Source organism: Emiliania huxleyi (genome assembly GCF_000372725.1).
Source record: "Emiliania huxleyi CCMP1516 unplaced genomic scaffold EMIHUscaffold_86, whole genome shotgun sequence".
Taxonomy (NCBI): domain Eukaryota; phylum Haptophyta; order Isochrysidales; family Noelaerhabdaceae; genus Emiliania; species Emiliania huxleyi.
In genome coordinates this window covers 88,485-113,322 of record NW_005195584.1, presented here as the reverse complement: position 1 = coordinate 113,322, position 24,838 = coordinate 88,485, and the positions used below count along the sequence as shown (strand labels likewise).

Genomic DNA, 24,838 nt, shown 5'->3' with positions numbered 1-24,838 from the left:
CTGAATGGTTGCCCAGGTTACTCAGGACACCATCCCGGCGTGAACACGACGAACTGCCCTTCTCCGATGCACGCGCGGCACGCGCCACGGCGCGGCACGTGCCGCCGTCTTTGTTTGAAGTAAAAAGTCGAATCAGAGCGGTGTCGGCGTTTTCCTGAGTTTTCTCCTTCGGACCGCCCAACCGGGACCGCTCCGGGACGCACGCCGGCGAAGCACCATCAAGCTGCTGTACGGCCGCGGTTGCGCGGTATCGCCTCCCCTGGCTTAGCTAGACTGAGATATATTGTGCACAAGGTTGGCCTCTACAATATATACACTGACACTCTACCTCCCAGAGCTCGTCCCGGTCCGCCACGGCCATCCTTGGCCTCCGGAGGGCCCCCGGCCGCGGCGCGGTGCGGCGGCGTCACAAATCCGACCACAGAGCACCGGGACGCGGTCGGGCGATCTGAGGTCCAACTAGGCGTATGCATTGCCCATCCATGGCTATCACCTGGACCCATCAACAGGCGCCTGCGGCGCCGTGGTCACGAGGTGTTGTTCACACCTGGGCAAGCATTCATGCAGCACAGTAGTGACTAGTTTCTTGAAACCACCACCAAGGCTGCCCGGCGATGGCAGGGCAAGCTGGTTACGCTCGGCTCTCCGAGGAAGGGCCTGCGTGGCGCGGCGCTCCGGTTCAGGCCTCGGCGGAGCTCAGCAGCTCTCCCAAGGCGCCGTGCCGCGCGTCGCCGTGCGAGACGAGCGCCGGTGCGGAGCCGTCAACCGCGAGAGCGGCAGGCGGCGGTGCGGCGAGCCGCGCCCGCCATGCTGCTCCCGCCCTGCTCTACGAGCCCAGCCTGGCGTGCGCCTCGCTTCCCTGGTGGCTCGTGCTGCTGCTGCAGGCCGGGCTCTGGTGGACGCTGCAGCAACAGCAGCCCTCGGACCCGTCCGACGACTACTCCGTGTGGCGCGACGGGTGGGCCGCGGCGGCTGGCTCGCACGGCCTCTGCTCGTCCTCGGAGCGAGGCATGCTCCGCTTCGACGAGGAGAGCGGCGCCTTCATCGGCTGCGACGGCAGCGCGTGGTCGCGGCTCGCGTTTTGCTGCGCGCCAGACCAGCCCGAGCCCCCGACGCTCGCGCTCGCGCCGGCGGGGAGCAGCGGGAGCTCCAACGCGCTGCACGCCTCGTGGCGCCCTCCCGCCGCACACGGCTCTCCCGTCGTCTCGTACTCGCTCTTCGTCTCGCGCGAGCCGCCGGCGGCCGCGGGCGAGCCCGCGGCGGCAGAGGCGGAGGTGGCGTGCAGGGGGGAGCGGCTCGAGTGCACCGTGCTCGGCCTCAACGCGTCGCAGCCCCACTTCCTGTGGCTCGTCGCGCACGCGCCCGGCGGCTCCTCGCCGCCCTCGGCCGCCGCGGCTCCCGCCGGCCGAAGGACACCTCTACCCCTGCCGAGATCCGGAGGAGGGAGGGGTGTGGGTTGCTGGTAGGCACTCCAGCCGGCGCCGCAGCCGGTCGCGCTTAGCGCACTCGACGACGGGGACTGCGCGTTCGGCATCGGCGACGCGCTCGCGCCGCTCCCGCCGGAGAGGCGATCGGGTGGAGTGACTGAGGCGCTGAACTTGTCGAGTTCAGGCGACGCGCTGGTGCTGCAGTTTGACGAGCCGACCAACCGTCCGCTGGCGGTGGAGGGGTCGCTCTCCGCCGCCGCGGTCGAGAGGCTTCTCGACTTTTCGCCTCCGGTGCTCGACAGCAGCGGGCTGCGAAGCACTTGCGGACGAGGCGGGCGTCGAGGAGCCTTGCAGGAGGGTTCCTGGACCTTTCCTGTAGGCTGCTCGGCGCGTGGGACGAGGCGGGCAGGAGCCTGACGCTGCGGCACGGGAACGCGACGCACGGCCCCGGGCCAGCGCGGGACGTGGACCTCTACCTAGCGGAGGCGCGCCAAGTCATTCCGCAGCTAGTTAGTGTGACCGCGGGGAGGAGCGGATTTGCCACTCTCGCCCCCGGGAATCAAGGAGCTGCAGCTGATGAGCGCCTGCCCCCCCTCCCCCCCCCTTTGCGGAGGTGCGCGTGCGGATCAAGCCGGAGGGGCTCGCCCTCGTCGCGCCGCCCGGCCTCTCGCTCGCCGCCGACAGCTCCTCTCCGCCGCTCAAAGTGCCGGGCTGCTTTGTCGACGGGTTCGAGGTGCGGCAGCCGACCCCTGCGGGCCGGGGACGGGGAGAAGAGCGGGGTGAGAGAGCGGGGTGAGAGAGCGGGGTGAGAGAGCGGGGTGAGAGAGCGGGGTGAGAGAGGGGTCGGCCGCACCCACGCGACCGCCCCGCACGGGCCTGGGCGGGGCTGGAGCGGCTGCCTCTCCGCCCGCGCCGTCCTAGCTCTGCCCCTTCCCCCCTCTCGCCCCTTCAGGTCGGGGAGTTGCGCTGGTACGCCGAGGGCAGCGACCCGGAGGCGTACAACGTGTCGGTCGACACCGCGTCGCCCCACTCCGGCAAGCACTCCCTCCGGATCGCGGGAGGGAGCGGTGCGGCGGCCCGCCCCTCCGGCCCCCCTTTCCCCCTCTGCAGCCCCCTCCCCCTCCTCTGGTCCTCAGGCGGCCAGTTCGACGGCCTCTCCGCCTCGCTGCCCGGCGCCTCGGGTGCGCACCTGCCGCACTGCCGCACTGCTCCACACACACGCGCGGCATCTGTTGTCTCATGTGACATGATGTAGTGCTATGTCACATCAGGCGAGCCGCGCGGGATCTCCTTTTGGCTGCGCACCTCGGTCGCGGGCAACGTCGGCTACCTCGCCCTCGGGGGCAAGTCGCTCGCGCAGTCGGTCGTCTTCTTCCACCTCCGGCCGAGCGGCCAGGCGGGCCTCCTCTCGACGCACGGCTACTTCATGGGCGGAAACTACTCGGTCAAGAGGTGGCTGCACGTCGACATCGCGCTGGACTGGAAGGCGCCCCCGGCCCCCGCCCTCCCCAGCCCGCTCTCGGCCGCCCAAACACACACACACCCGCCGCCGCCGCCGCCACCACCACCAGGCTCGCTCAGCCGACCTCTCGCTCGACGACAAGCTCGTCGCCTCCAACGTGCGCCCCCCCCCCCCCCCCCTCCTCCTCCCCCTCCCCCGCCCTACTGTATCCCGCCCCCCCCGCCCGCCTCCCTCCCACCAGGTGCGGTTTGTCTCGGACGAGGCGCTCGAGGGGCGCACGCTGCACGTCTTCAACTCGGACCCGGGCACCGTCTGGTGGGACGATTTTGTAGTGCACTGACGCAGCACGGCGAGCGGCGCAGCCCGGCCCCCAAGGCCTTTGGTGGCTTCGGTTTTGGCTCGGGTCTCTCGCGTGCCCGTGCCTCTCCTCTGCTCAATAGTTTGCTCGCACCATCCGCCGCACAGCTGCCCCACACTCACCGTGGAGCAGCACACGACCATTTAGTCTGAGCGGTCTGTGAGGCGGGGGTTGCGGCGGGGTTCTTTTTGTTGATTAGTATTTCCCGGCGATGTTATGCTGCCGCTCCTGATCGCTGATGCGCCTCTCCGGCCGCTCTTTCGCCGCGCTACCTCCCTCTCCCTCTCCCACTAGCCTCCGGGGAAAAAGATATCAACAATGGATGGCGCGTTTCGTAGCGCACGCGTCTGTGTGAGCGAGCGAGCGTTGGAAGGGCGTGGGAGGGGCGATGCAGGCAGGGGGGAATGCAGGGAGACGGAGGGCTCGGTAGTGGCGGCAAGGGGGGTGGCGGTGACGGCGGTGGAGGTGAGGGAGGGGAGGGACAGCTGGAAAGTGCAGTGTGACACCCAAAAGGTGTTGGACAACGGTGACACGAGGGCTGGGGGTGTGAAGGGCATAACCATGGTTGCGTGCAGACAATGGAGATAGAGCAGCCCCGGAGCGGAGGCCCGCCCGGGGTATTCAGTGTGTCGCGGGCGCCTAATCGGGATTAATTCCGTCGGGCGCCTACGAATTTACGTTTGCCGTCGGTGTTTCGCAAGCGCGCCTGGCGGCGGCTTGTGCTATGCCTGCTTTGGAGCCCGACGGGAACGCGGGAGCTATGGTCTGGGACATGGGCTGGCCTTCGTGGGGCCAAGGCTTTGCCTCGGTGCCCGCAGTCGGTGCCCTTTGCCTCGTGTTGATGCAAGGCTTTCCGGGGCTAGTTGGCAACAACCTCACCATGGAGTCAGACCAACTCAGCCTACCCATTACGGTTGGCGGGGCCTCCGGCTGCGTCATGAGCGCAGCTCTCACCGCCACCAGCCCCTCCAAGTACCCCAGGGCGATTCTCGAGTTCGTCCTGCCCGCGCTCATTGTGACCACGGCCTACGTTCTGTTGCTGACAGGTGGGGGTGAGCACCACACCACGGGCGACAAGAAGGGGGGATCGCGACCCTCGACCACCAGGGGCAGCGACTACCTGTCCCTGCTCATCCCACGGTATGTGGGCCAATCGCGCCGGGCATTTATCGGGAGCCTCTTGTTCTTCCTCACGTTCCTGGTTGCAGCAGCAGATGCTGTGTGCCCGATAGGGCGAGGCAACTTCTGTTATCAGCACGACTGTTGATGAATTCTGGACCAAACTTATCTTCGCCGGTGTCCAGTCCAATTCTCCCCAGCTTGCGTACTTACTTGTCGCCGACGCCAACCGAGGGGTGAGCCGTTCCCAGCTCCCCACGTGCGTGCGTGTGATATTCGAGGGCTCGACCGGATCGTGAGCTTTGTGAGGCCGCAATCTCGTACTTAGGTCTTAGCGATAGGCAGGCACATCATGTGGTATGACAATCTCAGCTTAGGCCTTAGCTCGCCCCCCCGCTTAGGCCGCTTAGGTGCTTAGGCGGTCTCTGGGGTTGGGTGGGACCTGGGGCCCGCGGGCGGGACTGACGGCTTGAGCCACTCTCTGTCTGGTGGCTCTCTACGGAGCGTTTACACAACAGCTCGGCACCCGTGGTGCGTGGACTCAGCCGAGGCCGGAGAGCGTCTGTGACGACAGCCTTCCTTGTGTGAGTGAGTGAGTATTCTTGATACGAAACCACGACGACACACACCAGTCGACTCGCATCGGTTGCCTCCATTAACGGCGGAGCTATTCTCGCGCCCACACCACACCTGGCTCCAACGTGGACACGCCCATAGCCTGGGCTGCTGGGGACACTACTAGGTCATGCATGGCATCAGAAGTTTTATCTCTGGGCCCCGAAACGCATCTCTAGCAGCGTCGTTACGCATGCGCCCTCCCCCCTGGGCGCATGCGCCTCACATCTCGCCAGAGCATAAGCCCTTGGTGTGCGGCGAGACGAGTTTTTTGCCATCGCCGCGAGCAGCAAGCCGCCCGCCGCAAACAGCCGGAGGCATCGCCACGGCACTGACTGCGCCGCGATCCCGCCCCCGTCGACGAAGCTCCCCCCGCGGAAGACCGCGCGTAGCGACGCCTTGACGATCGAGATGAGCGCGCTCGAGGCTCGCCCACCTACTGCCCCTGAGAGTTGGTTACGAGTGGGATCAGACACACACACACACACACACACACACAGCCTTCCTTGGCGGTCTCACTAATGAAGCAACGCGTGTGCGGGCGCTAGCCATCCTCCTCCACGTCCGCTCTCGTGGCGACGACCATCCATCGCCACCGTATAAGCACCCACGACAAGGCTGCATCCCTCTCCCCCCTCTGGGAAAACTCAAACAAGTAAAGGGGTCCCGTACCATGCGGAATCGACCCGGTCAAGTGCTCAAGTGCTCAACAAGTAAAACAGTACTTTTAGTTTACTGCGAGAAACTCTCGCTGGACGTACGAGCGCGCCCGGACAGCGGGGCTAGACGCGGACCTCTCCAGATAGACTTCTCCGGCGTCGACATGTCGGCCGACATGTCGACTAGCTACGGCAGCACTTGCATCTCGGCCGAGGCGCTCCAGGCGATCATGGACAAACGCATGGTGCAAAGCGGCCGGAAGCCACAGTGGCACACGCACTTGCAGCGTCAGCTCAAGGGGTACGTGGACGCTCTGACAAAGCCGCACTTTGCGGAGGAGAGCATTGCGTGCCTGCGCATGTTCAGTGGCGAAGCGCTTGAGCCGCACGCCCTTCAGATCATCAAGGCCGCGCGCGATGGCAAATTGCACTTTCCGGTAGAGGCTCTCGCGCTGCTGGGCAAGCTCGATGACCGCACGCTGGAGCTTCGCGCGGGCCGACTGGCGGAACTGCTCACTCACGGCTCGCCCGACGTTCGCTATGGCGCGCTCTGCCTGCTCTCTCGGCTTCCGGCAGAGCGCTTGCTTCGTTGGCAGGACGCCATCGGCAGCTTGCAGCCCGCCGATGCGGCTGACGCCGCTGACGCGGTGGTATTGCGACAGACAAGCGATCTAGCGGCGCGTATCATTAACACTATCTACGCCCCAGGAACGGCCGGCTTCCGCCGTGCCCAGGCCGAGTTCAAGGCGCACGGCGAAACATCCGACGGCAGGCCGGAAGGCAAGAAGCCCGCGAGTCGCAGAGGAAGTCGGAAGGCTCAGAAAACCGGGTAGGTGTAGGTCAGTTGTTGTCGGAGGGGCTGCCCGTGACGCGCCTTGAGTGGCTCCGAAGAGAGAACGCTTCATGTGAAAGATCACAATGACGATCCCGACACTCCTCGCGCCGTCCTCTCGCGCCTCATGACTATCTCAGCCCGGGGCCCGGGGCGGCGCGCGCTCGCGATCGATCGCGAGCTGGGCGCTGCACACGATGCGCGGCCAGGCGGCGGCAGCCTTCTCGCTCTTGCTTGCCCACCAGGCCTGCCCCACAACCTCCGCCTCGCGACGCTCGAGATCTCCGCACGAGCGTCTCGTCGCCCATTCCGCTCTCGGCGCGTGACTCGCCGCCAACTGCTGCCGCAGTCCTTCAGCGTCGGCCGTCGCCGCCGCCGTGCTGCCGCCCATCATCGAGGGATGGGCGGAGAGGCCGGACCACCGCCCTTTTGCCTTTTATTTAAATCGATCGCACGACAGCCAGCTGTCGTCTCGCACACACGCCTCCATCCACTCCACTCAGAACACCGCAGACTTGAAAAGTGACAAGTGCGCTGCCGCAGGCGAAGAGAAATGTTGATCCGCAGCTGGGGCTCCGGACCCGTTCACACTCGTGTCTGGCCTTTTCTTTCTCGGGGCGCGGCGCGCCGTGGTTTCTTAGATTTTTGCGGAAACCGCTTGGTAGGGTTTGTTAGTGCCACGGTTTCTTAATGCCCGCAAGCCCCCGTAGTGTCCGCCAGTCCGGGCGAAGAAACCTTTTTCCCGCGCGCTTGATATTCCCAGCAGCCAGCCGCGCGGACTGGAAGCTCGCGCATCGGGGAGTGCACCGTCGTCCGGCTGATGCGTTGTGATGTCGTGCCCCTCCACGCCAGCCCCGGGCATCATGGCTCTCGCCATGGAGGCTGGCGTGAGTGACCCACCACCGCTTGCTCCACGGCGGCATGGCCAGCGAGAGCGCCTCGCTCCGCCAATGCCGCCCGGCCGCGGCGCGCTGCCGCTGGCAAATCCACTCACTCAAATGCCGGTGTGCTCGCGCCATCAAAGGGCGCAGGTCATTGAGTTCCACTGCAAGCCGCCCAACGAGGGTAAATCCTTCTATCGCTGCAACGCCGGCGGCCGCGGGCCAGGGCAGTGCTCGCACCTGTGGGTGTGGTCCCACGAGTGGGCCGCATACCGGGTGCAGTGCGAGGCATATGCTGTGCCGGAAGCACCTGGGACAGGCGGCCCGGCACCGCCGGGCACCGCATCCGCCGCAGCCGCCGCCGCCGCGACCGCTTCCGCCGCCGCCGCCGCCGCCGCCACTGCCTCCGCCGCGTCCGCCGCCGCGGCCTCTTCGGGGCAAAAGAGGAGCCGATCATCTGCAGGCTGCTCGAGCTCAAACTGGCCGCCCAGTTCGCCGGCCAAGAGGCCTGTTCCGGAGCACGCCGCTCCGGTGCAAGTGTGCGCCTCTGGAGGCTTCATGAGCGGTGCCGAGGTGCAGCAGCAGCTCCACCGGCAGCAGATGCTGGCTCCAAGCATGGCACCGCCGCCTCCTGCGTCGCCTCAGCCGCCGCCGCGCCCACCGCCGCCGCGCCCACCGCCGCCACGCCCACTGCCGCCGCGCCCACCGCCGCCGTCGCTGCCGCCGCGGCCGCCGCCTCAACAACAGCCGTCGCCGCAGCACCTCATGCCGCCGCCGCAGCTGTACCAGCAAAAGAGGCCGCCGCCGCCTCAGCACGGTGCGTCGGCGCAGCAGCAGCGGCAGCCACAACGGCCGCCGCCCCCGCAGCGACAGCCCGCTGTGCAGCCGCGGCAGCAGCTGCGAGGCGAGCAGCAGCGTGCGCCGGGAGCGCACGCGCCCGCCTCCTTCTTCCGCTCGGGCGGAGGTCGGCCGCTCACCGTGTCAGCCTCCGGCCTCGAGCGCGGCAATGCAATGGTGGAGGCGGCGGAGAGCATGAGAAGCGAGGGCGCGACCGTTGCGAGCACTGCCCCCGGCGGCAGCCTCCTCGTTCCCGCCTCGGTGGGGGCGCGAGGGGCAAGCAGCTCGTCGGCGCCGCCCCAGCGGCCGCTGAATCGCAACTTGAGCCAGCGGTCAGACCCGAGAGCCTTCCGCGCCCCACGTGCGAGCCAGGGGAGGCCGCCTCAAGCAGCGGCGGCGCAGCCACATCCGCCGCTCCCGCAGCCGCCGACACACCCGCCGCTCCCGCAGCCGCCGCTGCCGCCCCGTGCGCCGGCCCTGCCACTGCAGCATCGTCTGCCGCCGCGGCCTCCGCCGAGTCAGCCGCAGCCGTCGCAGCGGCAGCTGCAGGCTCAGGCGCAGTGGCCTCAGCCGTCGCCGGTGATGGCGCGTTCCAGCCCCCACCACCAGCCGCTGCCGCCGCCGCCCTGGCCGCCGCCAGTGCCTCCGCCGGCCCCGCCACGCCAGGCCGGGGCGACGGAGCTGCGGCTCTGCGCCCCGCCGGCGCGATCCGTTGCGAGCCAGCCCGAGGTCGCCACGGTGCAGCATGGCCGGCCGCCGCCGCTGCAGACGCCGTCCCAGTCGCGAGTGGCTGCTGCTGAGGAGGAAGAGTGCAGGCTCTCCGACGTGCTGGCTCTCGCCGACGCGATGCCGACGGCGTTGCCGCTCGGCGTGGCCGGCGAGGCGTCACCGGACTCGCAGCCTCTTGCCCGCTCCTGCCCGCCGGCGCCGCCCCAGGAGCTGGACCTCTCGATCGAGGCGATGGGCAGGCGGCTCGGCGTGCCGGCGCCGGTGGTCGACGCTTGCAGAGCCGAGCTCCGCGTGACTGCGCTGCACCGGTGGCAGGCCGAGTGCCTCTTGCTGCGCGGCGTGCTGGAGGGGCGCTCGCTCGTCTACTCGAGCCCCACCTCGGGCGGGAAGTCGCTCGTGGCGTGGCTGCTGGTTGCGAGGATGCTGGCGACGCGCAAGAAGAAGGCGCTGATCGTGCTGCCGTTCGTCTCGCTCGTCGAGGAGGTCGGCGCGACGCTGAGCGGTCTGCTCGCCAAGCTCAAGGTGTGCCGCACCGCCAAGAAGAAGCGGAAGAAGGGCATGGCCGCCTTGCCGCGGCCGGTGCGCGTCGAGGTGTGCCACGGTGCGCGCCACTCCGCCAACTTCGACAATTGCGACGTCGCCGTCTGCACCATCGAGAAGGCGCACCTGATCGTCAACAAGCTCGTCTTCGACAAGCAGCTGCACGAGCTCGGGGCGGTGGTGGTGGACGAGGTGCACCTGCTGGGCGACCCCAGCCGCGGCCACCTCCTCGAGCTCCTCCTCGCCAAGCTGCTCTTCGCACAGGCGCCGCCGGCCGGCCAGGGCGTCGCGGGAGCGGACGCAGGCGGCGCGGGCGGAAGCTCGGCCGGTGCCCGCGACGCGCCGCGAGGCACGCAGGTGGTGGCCATGTCGGCAACCCTCCCCAACGCGGCGCAGATCGCCGGCTGGCTGCACGCGGCGGTCAAGGAGGCCGACTTCCGGCCGGTCGCCCTCAAGCAGTACACTTTCAGCCTACGGGGCGGCCAGCTCGAGGCCGTTCCTGCGCCGGCCAGCGCCGGCGCACCGCACGGGCCATCGCGAGGGCGCGCGATGGTGGGGCGACGCCTCCTCGGACCGCTCACGCCCAACGACGCCGGCTGCCTCGGCGCGCTCTGCGCCGAGGTTGCGCACAGTCTCAACGGGCCGCAGGACGTGTTGGTCTTTTGCCCGACCAAGAAGGGCGCCGAGGGCGCGGCGGCGAGGGTGGCGGCCGCCTTTGGCGAGAAGGGCCTGCGCGCCCCGCCCGAGGTGCAGCAGCAGCGCGTGGCGCTCCTCTCGGAGCTGGAGCGAGCCATGTGGCCGCTGGACCTGCGGCAGCTGGGCGATGAGCCACCGCCGAGCCTGCAGGCGCTGCGCAAGACGCTGCCGCACGGTGTCGCCTTCCACCACGCCGGCCTCGACAACGAGGCGCGGGAGCTGGTTGAGATGGGCTTCCGCCGGCCGGGCACCGTCTGCGTCCTCTGCAGCACGTCGACGCTCTCCGCCGGGGTCAACTTGCCGTGCTCCCGCGTGGTGATCACCTCGTGCCAAGACTACGGCGACAAAGGCTGGCAGTTCCTCAAGTCGACGAGGTACCGCCAGATGTCGGGACGTGCTGGCCGGACCGGGCTCTGTAGCCAGGGCGAGTCGATCTTGTGCGTGGAAAACGACACGGAGAAACGCAAGGCGGAGGAGATGATGCGCGCGCTGCCCGAGCCCCTCTGCTCTCACCTCGGCGAGGCCGCCCCGCACGCGCTGTGCCGCTTCGTCCTCGACGCGGTGGCTTGCGGTCAAGCGTCCGACAGCAGCCGGCTGCGGCAGGCTCTGTGCTGCACGCTCGCGCACCATCAGCTGCGCGTGAGCGAGCACCCCGATGCGAGGAGGGCGCTGGACGACGCCATCGGCGCCCAGCTGGCGTGGCTCACCGCGCGGAGGCTGCTCTCGCACAATGCGCAGACGCTCACCTGGAAGCAGACCACGCTCGGCCAGGCCGTCTTCCTCTCCGGCCTCCACCCGGCCGAGGCGGTGGAGATGCACGACGCGCTGCAGGCGGCGCTCAGCCACTTTCAGATGGGCGACGACCTGCACCTCATCTACCTGATGGTGCCGTCGGCCGAGAAGGTCAAGGAGCTCTTCCGTGACACCGGCGATGCCGGCGACGCCCGCGACAGCACCTACCGCTGGGGCCAGCTCGGCAAGCAGCTCGACGAGCTCACTCCCGCGCAGCGCAAGGTGGCCGAGGTGTGCGGCGTCGACTACGAGTACGTGCGGATGGTGCAAGGGTGGCGCGGGTCCGTGGTCAGCCCCGACGCGGCGCGCAAGGTGGACGCGTGCTCCAAGTTTTGGGCGGCGCTCATGCTGCGGCGCCTCAATCGCGGCGACACCTTCTCCCGGGTCTCGTCCCGGTTCGGCGCGTCGGCCGGCGAGCTCGAGAAGCTGCAGAAGGACGCGGCTGCACACGCAAGCCGCTTCCGGACCTTCTGCTTTGAGGCGGGCTACAGCAACGTGGCCAACCTGGCGGCCTACTTCTTACAGCGCGTCGAGGGCGCGGAGGACGGGCCGAGCGCCCTCGCCATCCAGGGCATCGCGCAGGTTGGCCCCAAGCGTGCCAGGGCCCTCATCCGGGCTGGCTTCAGCTCGGTCGAGCGGATCGCCCAGGCGCCGCACGACGCGCTGCTGGGTGCGCTGCAGAAGGGCGAGAGCGGCGCGGACGCCGCGGTGCTCGCCGCAGCCGTCGGGAGGATTCGGAGGGGCGCGGCCCGTCTCGCGGCCGCAGACGGGCCGGCGCAGCCGGGCCGGCGCTCGTCTCTGGGCGCGCCGGGCCGGCGAGGTTCCCTGCCCTTCGAGATTGTGCCGGTTGGCAGCCGCTTCGGCGCGTGGGACGCCTTCTTCGAGGAGTGGCTCCGGGCGCCCGTCTTCTCCTGGGCCGCCCTCACCGCGGACGCCGGCGGCAGTGCGATGCTCCAGGGAATCGCCGTCTGCCTCTGCCCCGACAAGGTCTTTTGGGTGCCCCTTTACGAGCCTCCGCCCGGGCCTGCTCCCGAGGGGGCGGAGCCGCTCGAGGCGGCGGAGCCGCTCGAGGCGGCGGAGCCGCTCGAGGCGGCGCCCCGCCTCTCTCCGCAGGAGAGGCGACCAGAGAGGCGGCTTCGCTCGCGCTTCGTCGAGGGTGTGCGGAGGGCTTTTGCAAGCAGCAGGAGGAAGGTCGGCCATGACGTGGCGCCGCTCCTGCCGCTGCTCTCCTCGCTTGGCGTGCGTCTCGAGCCGCCCGTCATCGACACGAGCCTCGCTTGCGCGCTGCTCTCCCCTGGACAGAGCGCCCCCCGCGAGCTTGCCGCGGAGCTCTCCTGCTGGCCCGACACGCCCTCGGCGCTGGTGAGCGTCGCCGCGTCGTGTGCGGGCCACGAAGAGGCGTGTCTGCGCGCGGCGCAGGCCCTTTGCTTGGTGGAGCGCGTGTCGCGGCCGCTGTGGGACGAGCGGCTCGAGGAGCCGTTCAGGCTTCTCTGCAGCCTGTCGAGCTCCCCGGTGCTGCAGAGGCTCGGGCAGGGCGTGCTGCGGCTGAGCGCTCGGGCAGTGGAGGCCTTCGAGGCAGCCGCTCGGGACCGGATGGCTCTGCTCGAGCGGCTGGCCGCGCCGCTGCTCGACGAGCTCAACCCCGGGCTCGAGCTTGCGACGCTGGCTCAGACGGGTCGGGCGGACGACGCAAGCGCGGCGTCGCTGGCGCCCTCTCTCGCATCCCTGACGCCCGGCGCGGTCCAGCGGCTGCACGCCGTGTGGGCGGGCGTCGACAGCGGCGATGCGATGGCCTTCGGTCCGAGCGAGGATGCGCAGGTCGACGCGCTGCTGCGACGAAGCGCTTGGCGCCACCGGCTAGCGTTGCTTCTGCTCGAGCTGCGCTGGCTCAAGGCCCAGGTGCAGGCCGTTGACTCGCTTCGCCGGACGGAGCAGCCGCGGGGCGGAGGTGAGCTCCGGCTGCAGCTGCGGCCCGACCCCTTGCGCGGCGGGCTGTGGCCTGCGCGGGACGAGATGGCTGCTTTCGTGGACCTCGCCTGCCAGCCGAGCCCGGCTTGGGTCGGTGCTGCGGCCGCCGAGGAGGGCGGGTGTGCCCCCGACCCGCGGGCTGGCGAGGAGCTGCCGGCGGGCGCGTTGTTGCCGGAAGGACCGGCAGCGCGCACACCGTGGCACCTCGCCGGCTGCCTCGAGTCGCCGTCGACGGGGTGCGAGACGCTCGTCGTGCGCGTGCCTGAGCTAGCCCTCCTGATGCTGGCACACCACGCCGCAGACGAGCACTTGCTCGCGGCGGCGGCGGAGGCGGCCGCTTCTCCGGGCGGATCTCAAGCTTGCGAGTTTGTCGCCCGCACGGCAGCTCGCATGCTCCGGCGACCGGCGGACGAGGTGGAGCCCGCGGCCGTCGAGCGCATGCGCCAGCTGTGGTCGGGTCTTCTCGGCGGGTGGGTGGAGCCTCGCGCCGAACCCCCTGCCGGCCCGGCCGAGGCGCAGGCCGAGCCGCCGGCTGTCAGACTCCTCTCCGCCTTTCCGGGGGTGGCCGCCGCTCTCCTCCAGCACGGCAGAGCCGATGTTCTCCGATCCGCCTCTGGCCGCAAACTGCCCACCGACAGCCTCCGCTCCGCACGCGTGCATGAACGGGCGAGTGCTGCGGCCGCGGCGCTCGGCCGAGTCTGTGAAGCCTCTGCGCGCGACGTGCTCACCGCCGTCCTGCACCGCATTGCGCCGCGCCTGGCCGCCGTCACCGCAGCCGGCACCGTCTCCTCCACGGCCGATGGGGGCGAGCCAGTGAGCTGCGCGCGGCTGCTCCTGCAGGCGCCCTCCGAGCTGCGCTTCTCCGTGCCGGCGGGAGCCGCAAACACCTCGGGGGCCGGCCTGCTGCCAGAGGTGCAAGCGACTTTGGACAGAGTGGCAGGGGAGTGGGGCCTGAAGGTCGCGCTCCGGGGCGAGGTGTACGTTGGGTCTTGAGTCAACGACACGTTGTAGAGTGTTGTGGGCAGTGAGATGGGAAGGGTCCCGGGTGTGATGGCTTGTACGTCGGAGCGGAGTACAGCGCACGTACAGTTTCCATGCGCAGTTTACGTACGAGCCTCAAACGAGTCCGTCGTCGCGTAGGGACAGCGCGAGGCGCGTGAAATCGATCGCCGTATGCCCATAAGCTACAGAGAAGGTCATTTTTCCAGGTTGGACACTCACGAGTTCGCACGGCCGCGTACACAGCTCACAGGGGCGGGCACGGTGTCGGGGTTGCCCAGTAGTTGCCCAGTCTACAGGATATAGCGGACAGACATGACCGACAAGCAGCGAAAAAAAGGCTCTTTTGGGGGTCTTTTCGGGAGTGTTTCCCTTTTGGGCGACCGTACTCGCGTGGGGCTGGGGGCGTGGGCCGTGGCGCGCTATACGGGTGTCTCTCACTCTCGCCCACAACGCGGCCCGAAGGCTAACTCGGCGCGCGCACCGGCGCGCGCACTGAGAGGAACAGGGCTCAGGGGCTGCGCTGAATGTAGCGTGCCGCTCTCGGGTCTCCCGACGCTGGTTTGTACAATTCTCACAAAGTTCCGGTAGATAACGCCCCCCGTCCGATTCCGTGCTCTATGTCTTCCAGCGACGAGTTCTTGCCATTGTTCTACTCGAGCTGCTCCTCCAACTTGGCGCTGGCAGTCTCGCTCTTCGTCACTGTGCTAGCAGTCGCCGCGGCGGGTGGTCTTCGGGCCGCACGAGAGCTAGCGGGAGGAGACGATGCACCTCATCATAATGCACCGCATCGTCTCGTGCCAGTGGTGCGGGCGTTTTCTTCATGCTTGACCGCGAATGTCTATTCGCCAAAGAGCGCAATGAGCTGGAGGGCTCACTCTACCAAGCAGCGTATTGACGTTGACGTGGGACGCCTCCTCGACGCGTGCGACGAATTTCTCGCGTTGCAGCGCGCAATGGGCGGTGCTATGGCCGCCCCAGCGCGGTACTTCGAGGCAAACATCCAGTCTGTCAGGGAGGGGTGGAGGCCCGACAAGACTACTGGCGAAATGACGATGCGGGAACTCCTCGAGGCCGAGGCTCGGACTGGCATCCACAAGGCGGGCGGCGTTCTGAAGGACCCAAGCGCCGCATGCGGGCTGCTTTGGCTACGCCGGACCATTGCATTTCACTCTACTCTCTTTGGTGATGTTGCAGCGAGCGATCCTAACGACACGCTCAGCCCACGAAATGCAGCGCTGCATGCGTACGCTGTGGAGCTAGAGCCGTTCCACGGCTCGCTTCTTCGTCGCGTGTATCGGTTTGGCTTACCGCGTGGGATGCTGCCCAGGGCCGCATTCCTCGCACGGCTGCGTTCCACGACCGCTCCGTGCGAGGACGAGACGCTGCTCCAAGGCATGCGCGACCTCGTTGCGGAGTGGAGGCCTCTCTTGGAGGAGTGGCGCCGGCTGTTTGTCGAGCTTGATCTGGAGGACCCCCGAAAAGTGTAGACTTTGTACTGTGACATGTGTAGACGTTAGAGGGCGCGGCATGCTCTGCTCACGCGAGAGCCTACAGGTCCCACGGGAGAGCCTATTCCTCCCCCCCCCCCCCCACACACACACACACACGACTCTCTGTCCCCGCGGCGCGCGGCGCTACTTCAAACATGCGCGCCGTTGGGGGCGTGTGTATATCGCGCCAGTGAAAAGATCCCCTTGGTCTGGACGGTTTTTTTCGCGGTATCCGCGGCGCGCCGGCGGGATATGGCGGGATATGGCGGGATATGGCGGGATACCGGGAGATACCAGGAGATACACGTGGATATGATGTGAGATACGGACGGAGCCCCCCCACGATGTGTTCACGACAACGTCCGTGAAAGCGTGAACCGCAAATCGGACGCGACGGAAGCGGTGAGGGCGGCCGGCGCCCAGCGGGAAGCCGCCCCCTGGATGGATGTTCGTCCATCGTCGTGCTCGTGGCGAGCCGACTGTGTCTTAGACTCTTAGTGGATTAAAGACCCTTTTCCCGCCTTAGGGTACCCCTAGGGTTCTGAGGGCCGGATTTTTTAAAGACTTTTTAAGAAATGAGGAGGTTTGGGGGCTCAAATTGTCATTTAAGAGATTGCAGGCACGGGGGGTCCCTCTTTTAAGACCGTTTAAGAAAATCGGCCTCACCAGCACGCGTCGCTGCGTTCGGCGCCGTTTTCTCCAATACTGCCGTTATTAGGCACAAACCCGCCTCTGAAGACACATCTGTAAGTCTGGTGCACTGGCAGGAGCCATACTCGCATAGGGGACGCGTGCCAGCTGACTGTAGCCAGCTTCCCGGCCTCCGGCGTCTGTGGGGAGCCTCCCGGACCATCGACCTCGGGAGCTCTCCCGCAGCGTTTAAGCGTTTAAGACCGTTTAAGGAATCGGAGGCCCAGCAGCTCTTAAAACCGGCCTAGGCCGGTTTTAAGCCGTTTAAGCCGCAGGCGCCCCAGGGCCCACCCTTTTAAGCCTAGGGGTACCCTAAGTTTCCCGCGGCGGCCGCCACGCGCCAGCAGCCCTGGCAGCTGCACCGGAGCGAGGAAAATGGCGGGACGTATATGTGGCGGGATATGGCGCGGGATACGGTCAGATATGGAGAGATACATCAAGATGCCGCAAAAAAACCGTCCAGACCGGGCTAAAAAGATCCTGAAAAGGTTGCGCGTGCGTGCGCCTCCTCGCCCGAACCCGAGCCAGCGCTCGCCCACGCCGCCGCTGCTCACCAGTCGGCGGACATCTGGGCGCGGACGGCGTGGAGCGCGACGAGGCCGGCGTAGCAGCCGATGAGCAGCTTGCCTTGCGCGCGGCCGAGGCGCGCGTGGCCGCGGCTGCACCAACTCGGGGCGGTGGGGGCGATGAGGACGGCGAGGTAGGCGAGCACCGCTGCGTACCTGCGGCGGCGGTGCGTGTGGCGTCGGGGTGTTGCTTCGGGAGGGGCGGTGGGTGGGAGGGGCGGTGGGCGCGCGCATGAGCCAGATAGCGTCGATGAGCTCGGAACGGCCTTTGATGGCGACCTCACGGCCAGCGCTGCTGGAGAGGAGCCACGGCAGGCCGAGCCCGACGAGGACGTTGATGACTTGCGAGCCGACGGCGCTGGCCACCGCCATCGAGCCGAGCCCGCGCCGCGCCACCGCGACCGCTTGCAGCGTGTCGGGAACCTGCGCCCCGACCGCGATGACGTAGACACCCATCACCGAGGGAGGCAGATTTAGGAGCGTGCCCCAGCGGGTCACGGCGGCGGAGAGGGCGAACGAGAAGACCGACAGCCACGCAAAGGCCACCGTCAGCGTGAGCGGGTACAGCGGCTCGCCCTCTCCGCCGAGCTCGCAGTCGGGGCAGCTGGCGCGGAGCAGCGCGAGCAGCGGGCGGAAGGGGAGGGCGAGGAGCCGGCCGCACGCGCCCGGCGGCGCCTCCGCCTCCTCCCCCGCCTGGTCCTCCGCCTCCGCCTCTGCCGCGCCAGCCTTGCCCGACCCCTCCTCCTCCTCTGCAGCCTCTGGCGCGAGCGCCTCGCCCAGCTCCGCCGACTTGCGGCTCCAGCGCTCGCTCAAGCCGGACGCGCGGTAGCTCTCTCGCAGGCGGGGCGCCACGGCGGTGACCGCCAGGTAGCCTCCGTACAGCACCAGCATCTGCAGCGCCGCGCCAAACGAGGCGTGCCCGCGCAGGACGCAGCGGTGGAGCAGCGCGAGCGAGAGCAGGTAGCCGGCGGCGTCCCGCACGACGGGCCTGCGCTTGAGGCGCAGGGTGCGCGGCACGACGAGCGCGCAGAGGCCCGGGATCAGCGTGAAGGCGAGCATGCCGGAGCCAACCACAGAGGAGATGCCGAGGCTCGTCGCGTAGGCTGAGTGCGCCTCGGCGTCGAGCGCCGTCCGGTGGTGGCCTTGCATCGCCACGGAGGCCTTCATCGTGGAGACCGCCGCGACGATGATCTCGGGCGCCGACCCGCCGAACGCCATGAAGGATGCACCCGCCACATCCTCAGGCACGCGCCATCGCTGGCACAGAGTCTCGAGGCTCTGTGCCAGCGGGCCGTCGGCGGTCGCGGCGATGCCGACGAAAGAGTACACGGCGATCACGAGCTCGACCGCGATGCCAAGTGGGTGGTGGTCGATGAGGTCGAAGCACAGGTCCTCGACGTCCCAACAGAGGTGAAGGTGGAGCATTCCAGTAGCAGGGTGATTGTTGGCGGGTTCGCTTTCTTTTGGTTTTTCAGACCTCTTTAGAAGCCTTCGACAACCGAGGGCCCACGTAGAATTGACTTCTTTGGAGAGAAACAGGACTACAATTGACTCGACAAAAGAAGAAAAAGCGCACGCGCTGCCTTGTCACATGCCAGCCGCTCTTCTCCTCCTCCTCGCCTCCGCGCCCAGCCAGCCACACGCCGCCGAATTGGCCGCGCCCGCCACAGCCTCCCCCGCGTGGTGGTCGCGGCTGTTGCGGCGACAGCAGCCGCCGCCGCCGCCACCGCCGCCGAACTGGGACGGCGGCCGGCTGCTTGGTCTACTTCAGGGCGCGCTGCTCGTCGTGCAGAGCGCTCTCCTCTGCCGCATGTGCGTGATGGTGCGCTCGATCGACCGCAAGGCTCTGCTGGCCGCCGCCGCCGGCTCGACCGACTCGCGCCCGGAGGCAAAGCCGCCCAGCCGCCTCTTCTTGCCGGCGCAGATCGAGGCTGGCGAACCGCTCGCCGCGCTGCTCCTCGATCACGCCGCGCCGCTGGCCGCGCTGCGCGAGGCGTATGAGGCGGCGGGAGGCGAGCCGGACGCGTACCTCGACCCGTTCCTGCTCCGCTTCCTCTCCGGCGCGCGGGGCGACGCGGCGCGCGCGTGCGAGTGGGTCCGCGGCGCCGTGCGGTGGCGCGAGGAGTCGGGCGCCTCCTCGCTGCGGCGCGGGCTGCTGCGTGGCGGCAAGGTGACTTCGCGCCAGAGGGTATCACGAGTATTACTGCTGTGATGCTATCTTCTTGTTGGTGGCAAGGTGCTCGACGAGACGGAGGTGCTCAAGCTGCTCACGCTGTGCCCGATGCTGCTCTCGCACCGCACGGGCGGCAAGGGCGGCCCGCTCACGCTGATCCACGTCGGCGGCTTCGACGCGTCGCGCTGGTACGCGACACAGAGCGCCGCCCAGTTCGAGGCGGCCGGCCTGATGCTGCTCGAGGCCGCGCTGGCCAACTGCGACCGCGCGTCGGTCGAGGCGGGCCGGCTGGTGCGGCGGGAGATCCTGCTCGACTACGACGGCCTCGCGCTGAGCCACGTCGCGCCGCGCGTGCTGCTGCGGCAGCGGCCGCTCCTCACGCTGCCCGACCGCTGGTACCCCGAGCTGGTCGGCCGGGTGGCGTGCGTCAACGCGCCCTCCCTCTTTGCCGCCGTGTACCGCGTCGTGCACCCGTGGCTCTCGGACGAGCTTCGCGCGCGGATCGAGGTGCACGCGCCCGCCACCTCGGCCGCCGCCGTCGAGGCGTTCGCGCCGCGCGCGAGCCGCCCCGCCGTCTACGGCGGCAGCTGCGAGCGGCTGCCCGACGACGTGGCGGAGCACACCGGCATCGCGAGGCTCGAGCCGAGCGAGCGCGCGGCGCTGACGCCGGGGAGCAAGCTGGCGGGGTACTGCAGTGCGGCGCTCTCGTGAAGTCTGTGTACGCCACGAGCGAGAGATTCTATAGATATCTTCGAGATGAACGACTCGGCCGATGGAGTGCAGTCGCTCGCCGGGGATTTCTTCTCACTGTTTGTACCGCCGGGAAGAGGACCGAAAAGTCGGGCTGGCTGCAACCAGAGCACGCCGTGCTCGCGCGCGCCGCCCAAGGCTCAAATGGCAGAGTGCCGCAGCGCTCATTCCCCCGCCGCCACTTCCGCCGCCTCCACAGCCGCGGCGTTTCCCGCCGCTCGCATCTACGCGGCGGTGCTGCCCTTCACTTCGGCCTCGTTTCTCGCGCTGTCTGCCTTCACGCCGTGGCTCGAGGTCGACGTCAAGAAATCGTACCCGGAGGCGTCGCCGGACGACGTCGCAAAGATGGTTGCGTCGCGCTCGGCGCTCTTCTCCTTCAGCCATGGCGTGTGCTCCGTCTGCATCGCTGGCTGGGCCGGGATGCTCTCCGACCGGTTTGGCCGGCGGATCTGTGCCTCTCTGCCGGCAGTGGGTCAGGCGGTCGGCTACTCGCTCCTCGCTCTCGTCGTGTGGTACGACCTCGGCGTCTACTACGCGCTGGCCGCGTGGACGCTGACCGGCGCCTTGGGCGGCACCTTCGTCTTCCTCGCCGCCGCCTTTGCCTACATCGCCGACTTCACGCGCAGCGGCGGGCGCGGGCGCGCCTTCTCGCGGCTCGACTCGATCATGCTGTACGTGGCGTGCATCGGCCCGCTCTTCTCCGGGCCGCTCGTCGCGGCGGTGGGCTACGCCGGCGTCTGGGCCCTCGCCGCTGGCATGTACGCGGTGGCCGCGCTGCTCTTTGCCACTGCGCCTCCTTCGCCGCAGCCGGCGGCGCCGCGTGCGAGTCTGGGCGGCTGGGTGCACTCGTTCACCCCGCTGCTGCTGCTGCGGCTGGTGAGCGAGCGGCGCGGCCAGCTCCTCGGCCTCGTCCTCGCCTTCCTCCTCGCGACCGGAGGAGTGCAGGCGGGCGTGCAGGGCTTCGTGCTCTACGCGCAGCGGTACCTCGGCTGGGGGCAGGACATGCTCGGCCTCTTCTCGGCGCTCTTCTCGGCGCTCGGGGCGACGCTCATCCTCTTCGTCCACCCGATCGCGTGCCGGCTGCTCGGGTCCGCCCCCTCCGACCTCAGCATGGTCCGGGCCTCCTACCTGCTCCCGCTCGCCTACTTCGCCGCCCTCGCCGCGCTGCCGACCGCCGCCACCGAGGCGGCCCCCTCCCCCCCCCTCTCTCTTGCTCCCTCCCCCTCTCTCTTTCCCCCTCTCTCTACCTCCCTCTCTCTATCCCCCTATCCCTCGCCCCCCCCTTCCCCCCCTCACCTCCCTCTCCGTCGGCACCAGCCGCCGCTCGCCTCTCGCTCCCCACGCCCCTCCGCATGTCTCTGACACGTCCCTCCCTCATGTCCCCGCAGGCCGCCGCCCTCGGCGGCCTCCCTCTCCTCGCTGCCGGCGCTTGCGCGCTGCCGCACTTTCGCGCCCTCTTCTCCGACTCGCGGCCCGCTCAGGTGGCTTTGGCGAGCAGCCGAGAGGCTGGTGCGGCCAGGACACGTCCGCGACACGTCCACGGCATGCCCCACAGGCGCAGGGCGAGCAGATGGCGGTGGTCGCGGCGCTCGAGTCGTTGCCGATGCTCTACGCCACGCCGCTCGTCGCGCTCGCCTTCGAGCGGCTGCTCGACGCGCCGCGCCTCATCTTCCTCCTTCCCCTCGGCACGGTCGGAGCTGCGATCCTCCTGCTGCTCGCCGCGGTGCGGCCGGCGGCGCTGCTGCTCGACGAGCCGCCGCGGCAGCGGTGGCCCTCCCAGGCGGTCCTCGTCCGCGCGCCCGACCTCGCGCGCCGCCTCACGGACAGTGTCGTCTGCAACGCGGCCGAGCCGGAGGGCGGCTCTGCGTACGGCTCGCCGGACGGGCGGCTCAAGCCACGCGCGGCACGCGAGGCGGCTGCCTCGCGAGAGGCGGAGGCGGCGGAGCAGGAAGACTGCCTCGGCGCCTGAGACGGGCTCCGCGCACGAGGCTGGCTCGGCGCACGGGGGGCCTATTTGGGTGGTCGTCAGGGCTGCGCACGCTGCACCCGCATATGTCTGGAGCTCGGCTCTCCCTCTGCGACTCTGCACGCTGGTATGCGATGCCACGGTGATGGACGCGACTGTGACGACGTCTCTCTCAGCGACGAATTGCTTCAAGCACACACCTTTCTCCTCCTATCTCTCTGGCAGTACTCTTCCGGGTTTGCACAGGTGTCAGTGTCAGGTGTCCGGGGTGCTCTCCCTCTTTTGTCACACTTCGTGTATGTGTTGCGGTGTGCGTGCTCGCGTGCAGCTTGGGGGAGTGGCGCGTCGCCGTCGGGAGAAACCATGCACGGGCCGGCCTGCGTGTGCGCTGATTAATTTATATTCATATTCTGTCACCCGGGGAGAGAGAGGACGATGGTTGAATGTGATCACAATCTTTCAATCTAAAGTAGAGCTGTTTAACGTTGGGAGCTGAACAGTGTTGCTAGTGTTAACAGTAACAACAGAACAACAGTCGGGCTCCCCAACAACAGTAGCTAACGTTAGGCCGGCTGAACAACAATAAGGAAGGCCTGGCAGTGACCCACGACGACCTCCAGTGTCCATGCAGTGCGGGTCTCTAATACCCGAAAATACCTGGGAAACTCCAGGTATATTTTCGGGTTTTACCGCCGGGTTTTTTGGCATTTCTGCTTGATAACCGCTGAACAACAGTAACAACAGTAACAAACAGTAACAGCAAAGGCTGGGGTGAACTCTTGAACAACGTTAAGGATTTCAGCCAACACTAGCGCAACTGTTAGGCCCAATGCCAAACAAAGTTAATGTTAAACAGCTCTATATCTAAAGCCGTACGCGTACCAAGATCCCTCACACCAGGATCGTGCAGGGCGGGGACCCGCGCTCGACGCCCTCGCCCCTGCGCTCCAACCAACGACGCCGTCGCTGTCCTCGCCGACGTGACCGTGATCCGAGGCCGCCCATCCGCCATTGGATGCAGCCGAGATGCAATCCATGTAACCGAGCTGTCCCCCCTCCGGACACGTCCCTCCCTGTGCTGTCCTCTCCACTCGTTCCTCTACTTATACACATATGTCCCGCGAGAGATGTGTCCCCTAACGTAAATGTAAATCCCATATCTCGTCTCAGTCCGCCTCAGAGTTTAGCCTTTTCTTCATTTATTACGCATTACGGGAGAGGACCAGGACGCCAACCACACGAGCTCACGAGGCATCGGAATGAGAGTCAGAGAGAGAGAGCTGAGCGGAGTGATTGTACCCCCGCCGCCGCCGCCGCTGCTGCCGCGCGGGACGTCGGACGAGTCAGGGCACACGAACGAACTCACCCAGAGGCAGAGCCACACACACCACACCGGTGTATGCTCTAGGCGTGCCGGCACACCTCTACGCCGCCACGGCCCGGACTCCGTCGGCGGGGCTCGCCGTCACCACCTTGCTCGGCTCGCGTGTGAGCTTGGCGGCGGCCGGGTGGCTCGCGTGCTCGTGCTGCTGGCGGTGCTCGTGCTGCTGGTGGTGCTGGCTGTGATTCCGCTGCTCGTGGTCGACGTGGCGCCCGTGGTGCAGGCTGTAGAGGGAGCTGCGATTCCCGTGGCTGCCGCCGCCGTGCGGCTTGCGGCGCTCCCCGCCGCCGTCGCCGCGGTGGCTCGAGTTGCTTGAGCCTCCGGAGGCCGGAGTGGCCGGAGCGTGCGGCCGCCGGTGGGGCGCCGCCGGGCGTCCGCCGCCGCCGCCGCCGCCGCCGCCGCCGCCGCCGCCGCCGCCGCCGCCGCCGCCGCCGCCGTGGCAGGCTTTGGACGGCGTCGCTGCCCAGACGGCACTTCTGCCGGCGTACATAGGGGGCCCAAAGGCCTGGGCGTCTCTCCTGCGCTCGAGGCCGCCCGCCACCGCCCAGCCGCGGCCGAAGAAGGAGAAGAGCCAGTGCAGCGACGGCTGCATCGGCGAGAGCGACTGGTCGACATGCAGGTCGGGCCGGCGCTCGATCGTGTCGATCATGCGCGCCGCGCCGGCGGGCGTCACCGCGTAGGCCGTCGTGCGCGTGCTGAAGACGGGCAGCGCCGCGTGGTGCACGTGGCGCTGTGCAAGAGGAGGAGAGTAGAGGTTGAGCGCCTGCAGCAGCGAAGGCCAGGGTCAAGGTGCCAGGGTTGTACAGGGTTGTAGGGCCAGGGTTGTACAGGTAGGGGCGTAGGGCGAGGGCTCATGGAGCGCCTGCAGCGTCGGCACGAACGCGAGCACGCGGTGCAGCACGGAGAGCGCATGCCGAAGCGAGCCGCCAACGTCATCCTCGACCACGAGGTACCAGCCGTCCGGCTGGCCTGTGATGTTGTAGAGCGCTTGCAGGTGCGAGAGCCGGCAGCCCGCCTGACCCAGCGTGTCGGGCGCCCGGCGGGCTTGTCGCAGCCGCTCATACTCGCCCTTGTCCACGACCACGCCCGGGACATACGTGAGCGGGACAGGAAAGCTCCGCCGCTGCGCCTCAAACCAGCTCTCCGTCTCACACTGCCGAGGAGAGCCACGGATCGAGATGTAGTACGCTCTCGCGAGAGTCGGTGGGCCGGACAGCAAGACGACCAGGAAGCGAGCGACGTACACGGCCGCGAGCCCCGCCGCGAGCTTCAGCAGAGGTCGAGACATATGTAGAAGTGAGAGAAGAGTCCGCGGTAGAGCGCAAACCGGCACACACAAGCTACTAAGCGACTCCCTCGCGAAAGAGACGCCGCGGCAAGAGAGTTTTACAACAAAACTCCCTCGCACGACACTGGGCACAGGACTGGGCACGGGACTGGCTCGCACTGGCACTAACACAGGTACACCACAATTCGCGGGTCCGTCACCTGCCGCGATGCGCTCCGCTCCCGTTCCCTTTTGTCCCTGGTCGTCCTTCCAATATCCTGCTCGTGACGTCCCCCCCCCCCCCCCCCCCGGACGCACGCACGGACGGACGGCGGCCCGGAGTTAAATAAATAAACCAAGTGAGTGCGTCCAGTCCGCCCCGACGACGCGCGGCTGCCACAGCCCACAGGACCATACCCAAACAAACGCACTCAGCCACAAGCACAACCCCGGGCCCAAAATCGCACGAAGCACGGTGATGACAGTGCGCGCTCAGTACAATGTACACTATATAAGCACAAAGACTCTCTCGGCGGGCACTTCCACCCTTCTGTTAGAGGCGGCGGGGGTGCGCTGACGGCTTCGCCGCCGTGGTCTCCCCAGCTCTGCGCCGCTGCTACTTCTATCATCGCTGCTGC

General features: G+C 68.1%; 7 protein-coding genes across 7 annotated transcripts; 5 read left to right on the top strand and 2 right to left on the bottom strand.

The window, feature by feature from the left end:
* Positions 1-614: 614 nt before the first annotated feature.
* Positions 615-3,229, top strand: EMIHUDRAFT_453510 (hypothetical protein; the record flags this gene model as incomplete). Its single annotated transcript, XM_005758473.1, has 10 exons — positions 615-1,207; positions 1,286-1,349; positions 1,467-1,718; positions 1,829-1,921; positions 2,041-2,160; positions 2,380-2,494; positions 2,564-2,608; positions 2,699-2,889; positions 2,999-3,046; positions 3,131-3,229. The coding sequence occupies 10 exons, from the start codon at positions 615-617 to the stop codon at positions 3,227-3,229; spliced, it is 1,620 nt and encodes a 539-aa protein (XP_005758530.1).
* Positions 3,230-5,804: 2,575 nt separating this feature from the next.
* Positions 5,805-13,908, top strand: EMIHUDRAFT_106945 (hypothetical protein; the record flags this gene model as incomplete). Its single annotated transcript, XM_005758472.1, has 2 exons — positions 5,805-6,287; positions 7,504-13,908. The coding sequence occupies 2 exons, from the start codon at positions 5,805-5,807 to the stop codon at positions 13,906-13,908; spliced, it is 6,888 nt and encodes a 2,295-aa protein (XP_005758529.1).
* Positions 13,909-14,534: 626 nt separating this feature from the next.
* EMIHUDRAFT_219402 (hypothetical protein) lies at positions 14,535-15,404 on the top strand (the record flags this gene model as incomplete). Its single annotated transcript, XM_005758471.1, has 2 exons — positions 14,535-14,640; positions 14,719-15,404. The coding sequence occupies 2 exons, from the start codon at positions 14,535-14,537 to the stop codon at positions 15,402-15,404; spliced, it is 792 nt and encodes a 263-aa protein (XP_005758528.1).
* A 1,243-nt stretch (positions 15,405-16,647) lies between these two features.
* On the bottom strand, positions 16,648-18,088 carry EMIHUDRAFT_219401 (hypothetical protein; the record flags this gene model as incomplete). The annotated part of the gene is made up of 3 exons (XM_005758470.1): positions 16,648-16,811; positions 16,948-17,267; positions 17,454-18,088. The coding sequence occupies 3 exons, from the start codon at positions 18,086-18,088 to the stop codon at positions 16,648-16,650; spliced, it is 1,119 nt and encodes a 372-aa protein (XP_005758527.1).
* Positions 18,089-18,944: 856 nt separating this feature from the next.
* On the top strand, positions 18,945-19,547 carry EMIHUDRAFT_219400 (hypothetical protein; the record flags this gene model as incomplete). Its single annotated transcript, XM_005758469.1, has 1 exon — positions 18,945-19,547. The coding sequence occupies one exon, from the start codon at positions 18,945-18,947 to the stop codon at positions 19,545-19,547; it is 603 nt and encodes a 200-aa protein (XP_005758526.1).
* Positions 19,548-19,592: 45 nt separating this feature from the next.
* Positions 19,593-21,555, top strand: EMIHUDRAFT_219399 (hypothetical protein; the record flags this gene model as incomplete). Its single annotated transcript, XM_005758468.1, has 4 exons — positions 19,593-19,649; positions 19,725-20,699; positions 20,975-21,067; positions 21,142-21,555. 4 exons carry the CDS (start codon positions 19,593-19,595, stop codon positions 21,553-21,555), a joined length of 1,539 nt encoding a protein of 512 aa, XP_005758525.1.
* Positions 21,556-22,731: 1,176 nt separating this feature from the next.
* On the bottom strand, positions 22,732-24,288 carry EMIHUDRAFT_422653 (hypothetical protein). The gene is made up of 2 exons (XM_005758467.1): positions 23,796-24,288; positions 22,732-23,696 (listed from the first exon to the last, which is right to left on the bottom strand). The coding sequence occupies exons 1-2, from the start codon at positions 24,219-24,221 to the stop codon at positions 22,977-22,979; spliced, it is 1,146 nt and encodes a 381-aa protein (XP_005758524.1). The 5' UTR covers positions 24,222-24,288; the 3' UTR covers positions 22,732-22,976.
* Between the last annotated feature and the right edge of the window lie 550 nt (positions 24,289-24,838).

Excerpts from the sequence above, each read along its gene's own strand:
- EMIHUDRAFT_422653 (XM_005758467.1), bottom strand. The coding sequence starts at position 24,221 with ATGTCTCGACCTCTGCTGAAGCTCGCGGCGGGGCTCGCGGCCGTGTAC. Across the intron at positions 23,697-23,795 it reads CGTTCGTGCCGACGCTGCAG|GCGCTCAACCTCTACTCTCC; the intron begins GCGCTCCATGAG and ends TCGCTGCTGCAG.